At 37.3% G+C, this 4,264-nt stretch overlaps 1 protein-coding gene across 2 annotated transcripts; it reads left to right on the top strand.

Moving 5' to 3' along the window:
- The first annotated feature begins 1,410 nt into the window (after window positions 1-1,410).
- LOC18027415 (sec-independent protein translocase protein TatB) lies at window positions 1,411-3,841 on the top strand. 2 transcript variants are annotated; one of them, XM_006409760.2, is made up of 8 exons: window positions 1,411-1,615; window positions 2,113-2,198; window positions 2,279-2,400; window positions 2,584-2,719; window positions 2,809-2,867; window positions 2,969-3,149; window positions 3,247-3,357; window positions 3,548-3,841. In XM_006409760.2, exons 2-8 carry the CDS (start codon window positions 2,138-2,140, stop codon window positions 3,586-3,588), a joined length of 711 nt encoding a protein of 236 aa, XP_006409823.2. In that variant the 5' UTR covers window positions 1,411-1,615; window positions 2,113-2,137; the 3' UTR covers window positions 3,589-3,841. The 2 variants fall into 2 exon arrangements, with proteins under 2 accessions (XP_006409823.2, XP_024003843.1); XM_024148075.1 differs by having other exon boundaries at window positions 2,110-2,198.
- Window positions 3,842-4,264: the final 423 nt, after the last annotated feature.

The following is a 4,264-nucleotide window of genomic DNA, read 5'->3' as shown; positions in this document are numbered from 1 at the left end:
CCATTCTTTGACCAACACACTCCTTTCAGGGCATTGTATGGCTGTGATCCACCCAGGCTCTTGCGGTACAAGGACATTCTCTCTACAAACAAAGCTGTAGATGAAATGATTCAAGACATAGAGGACATGATCATTGAGCTGCGTAGCAACTTAGAAAAGGCTCAGAAACAACTGCAGAACTCTGCAAATAAGAAGCGGCGTGATGTTGAGTTCCAAGTGGGAGATAGTGTTTACCTGAAACTGATGCCTTACTGACAGTCGACAGTAGCATTGAGGAGAAATAAGAAGCTTGCACCGCGGTACTTTGGGCCCTACACAGTGCTGAGCAGGGTCGGGAAAGCAGCCTACAAATTGCAGTTGTCCCCACAGAGTGCTATTCACCCAGTATTTCATGTGTCACAATTGAAGTAGGCAGTCTCGTTAGGGGGTCAAGCACAGCTGATTCCTCCAATTCTCACAGCAGGGTTAGAGTGGAAAACAGAACCGGAGGATCTGCTCAACATACGTAAATCTTCTGTCAAGGGAAAGCCAGAAGTGTTAGTCAAGTGGAAAAGGCTAACAGCGTTTGAGAATTCTTGGGAAATACTTAACAGGATCGCAAATCAGTACTCAGACTTTCAGCTTGAGGACAAGCTGGTTCTTCTGCACGAGAGTATTGATAAGCTAGCCTTTCCTCTGGCGTACTACAAGAAGAAGAAGAGAAGTGGAAGAGTCTTGAGAAGATGAAAAAGGTTCAAAAGTGGCTAATTGCAACGGTCAAAAAGAAATGTTCCTTTCTCTCCAGCTGAATCCGAAGATTTACCTTTCTAATAAGTATTCAGATAAAATTCTCTAAACTATGTCATTTTATTTTGTGTTAACCAAAAAAAACAATATATTTAATACATTCCTTATCTTAAGTTTTTATGAATAAAAAATATTTTTTTAATCGGCACAACATTGTCTTTCTTTCTCATTTATGGCTTTGTTATTGGCTAACAATCCGAGGAAACAATGATGTTAATTGGTCTTATGTGATTCAATCGAAGGATTCAAGAAGAAACAGATTTTAAAATGTGGAATTTGTCACAAAGAAAAAAAATTATGAGGTAATATTAATCGGATGAAACACCATCTTGCTGATATTAAAGGGGATATAGATGCGTGTACAAAAGTTTCTGCATATGCGGTTTAAGATCAAGAAGAAGAATAATTATCATTTTGATGATTCAAACTTATTCGGTTCTGAAATTCAAGATGTTGATCTAGCTAGATGATACATACCACAATTGATTTTCGCCCCCGGTTAACCCAGGTCAACCCGGTGCGACCCGATAACCCAGTCACCCGAAGTGTACGACGTCGATTATTATTATTTGTGTTTGAACTAACAAAAATAAATCTCTAGTGACACAACTTCGAAATCGATCACTTAAATTTAAGAACCCTAAATCCAACGGAAATCAATTCTAATCAACTTCTTCAGATATCTCCGAAGAAGACAGAAGACGACGAATTTTTATATCGAAGCAAATTTGCATCTGCCGATGCCATTCATTGATTCACCATTTTCGAACTCCGAAGTTCATTTCAAGCTTTTCATCTGAACATTATACTCGAATCGTTTTCTTTCAAGGTAGGTTTCTGAAAAAAAAACCATGTATTAAGAATTCTTCTGATTCTTGCTATATTTTCTAACTCGTTGTTAATTTTCTGAAATCGAATTGATTGTCTCTCGCTATTTGTTCTAATCCGTATGTTGTAAACTAGTTTTACGTTCATGCTCAATTTTGTTTTGGTGTGATTTTTGTTGGATGATCTTGTTATGAAGGTTTATATTACGTTATAGATCAATAAAAACGGTAACTTTGTTCGTCTATTTATTGATTGAAACCAAATCAACCGAAATCTAAATGAAAAAATCTGGGCTCATTTCAGTGCACAGAGAGTATATATTGAACAAACTATTTCATTTATAGCTTCAGTGAAATAGTAATAATTGTCTTTGTTTTTCCAGCTTTATGCTTGATCAGACTCATTCTCAAGACCATGTAAGACTGATTTAGTATCAGACATGTTTCCTAAAACACTAACCATTCTTCTGTTTCTGTCTCTCTTGTGACTTGGCAGCAGAAGCAACGCTTTGGAGAAGGAAGCAATGCTTGGTCTCTCTTACGGTGAGATTCTAGTCATCATCGGCGCCACTGCTGCTGTTGTTGGTTAGTCTCTTTAATCTCGTAGAAATAATTTCGATTCAGAGATTACAGATTATTTGACTCAAGTGAATTCTGATTTACAGGGCCAAAGGATCTTCCTATTATTGCTAGAGCAGGAGGAAGATTATTTGGACGAGCAATTGGCTACATTCAAATGGCTCGTGGTCACATAGACGGTGTCATGAAGCAGCCTCAAATGCAAGAGGTTCCTTTTTCTGTTCTTGTCCAGTTTCCAACATTGTTTTGATCTCAATATCAAATCTTGAATCAGAGAAGGGACTTTGTAGTGGATTTGAGGGTTGTATGTAGAAGAATGGTAGATAAATTAGTTTGTATTTAAATTGGCTTTGTGTATCTCATTCTTGCTTGCTCTCATATACTTGTTTAGATTTCGAAAGAAGTTCAAGATTTGCGAGCACAAGTGGACGCTATTAGCCATGGAGCAAGTTTCTCTCTTTTTAATTCCAATCCTTTGACTCGACGAGTGGACAATTATTCTCCAGAATCTAATCCAAGCACCAATGGTATAACTATAAATCAAACACTCACTACATTTTTTAACTTCTTGTTACTTCTGTGGTTGTTTCCTGTATCTGGTTCTGTCCTCTTGTAGGGAATGTTACATCAGTCAATGTTGAAGAAAGACAGAAGAGTGCAGATCATTGGAGAAAGGTCTTCTTTTTTTATAAATGTTATCATCTCTCTTTTTTTTTTTTATATATATATATATAGTTGGTGCCATTCACACTCTTTCTCTTTTTAATGTCCATAAGGCTCAAGAATTTAGTGGCTCGTCCTCGTCGGCTTCAGTTAACCTACACGCCCAAGCAACAACATTTGCACGATTATCCGAGACAGTCAGTGGCCAAAGTCAGTCTCTAACCAGCGACTCAGGCATCTCACATGTTCTTCCAGTTTCAGCTGAAATGGCAAAGTTGCTCCCTCATCGCAAAGGTACAAAGAATTTCTATCTCTTCCTTGCGTCTTTTCATTCCAAATGTTTTGAGTGAAAAAAGATCGAAACTTTATCTCCTGATTCATTTGGTTGCAGAGAGTGTAAGAGGATCTGATTTAATGCTGGAGGCAGTTCTTGAAGCCGAAGTAGCACACAAAGCCAAACTCTTTTTTGAACAAGCAGAAAAAGAAACTCCATCTTTAAAAGGTGACGTAAAACCTCTCTCTAGTCTGCTCTTTATCTTTCGTTTTGCTGTTTTAAGATCAAAGCAAAGAACTATAGCCACTCTAGACTAATCTGACTCAAAACTACAAGCTCTGTTAAATAAATCCGTGGCTTTAGTGATTAACATACTTGTCGTGTAAAACCCTTCTCTGTAATCTTGTGACTGTTGCAGGGAAGCTTCTCGGTGGCGGTGACGAGAAAGGGGAAAGTTGAAAGTCAAGTTTATGGGATCGTCGAGCACATGACACCGGGCATGGTCATTGTAGGTAGCGTGAGAATTGACAATTTTTGGATCGTGGGCCTTGTTGTCGGAGTGGGCTTTTATGCTAATGGGCCAAGAGTTTGACCTTTAATTCCCGCTGGTGATTCGAAACTTGAAATAAGTTCCATCTTGTAAATAATCCTCCTGCTGCAGATTTAGATGAAATTTTGTGTGTTAAACTTGGCTATATATTTTGTTTCCGGGTTTCGGTTATGTTATTTTCTAGATAGTAAGGTTTGTGGAAGTTACTTAGTCCAGTGGTCGACTAAAGATTAATTAATACTTCTATACCAGGAAGTTTGGGATTTGATTCCCAGAATATGCGATTTCTACAGGTTATTATGGAGACAAGTTTATAAGGAAATTTTCAGCATTGTACAAAGAACGTCATTCGTGGCGGACTGCATGAATTATTTGGAATGGGTAGATTGTCAATTGTAATAGACGATTAAAAAAAAAAAAGATAGTAAAGTTTGAATTGGAAAGTTTTGGACCGATGGAATTGTATTTTTTAACCGTGATTTAGTCTGTATTTTACTGATTAAAAAATGTGTAGTTGAAAGTAAATGTGTTTTGGCTAAAAATACAAAAAAAAATCTATTAAACAAAATTGTTAGTTGGAAAATG

Source organism: Eutrema salsugineum, unplaced genomic scaffold (genome assembly GCF_000478725.1).
Source record: "Eutrema salsugineum unplaced genomic scaffold, Eutsalg1_0 scaffold_10, whole genome shotgun sequence".
Taxonomy (NCBI): Eukaryota; Viridiplantae; Streptophyta; class Magnoliopsida; order Brassicales; family Brassicaceae; genus Eutrema; species Eutrema salsugineum.
The sequence above is the reverse complement of the archived record's forward strand: the minus strand, read 5'-3'. Positions and strand labels throughout refer to the sequence as shown.

Bases quoted from the DNA above. Each gene is read 5' to 3' on its own strand.
- LOC18027415 (XM_006409760.2), top strand. From the start codon at position 2,138: ATGCTTGGTCTCTCTTACGGTGAGATTCTAGTCATCATCGGCGCCACT. The intron at 2,720-2,808 runs GTATAACTATAA...GTCCTCTTGTAG, and splicing joins ATCTAATCCAAGCACCAATG to GGAATGTTACATCAGTCAAT. The intron at 3,358-3,547 runs GTGACGTAAAAC...TGACTGTTGCAG, and splicing joins AGAAACTCCATCTTTAAAAG to GGAAGCTTCTCGGTGGCGGT.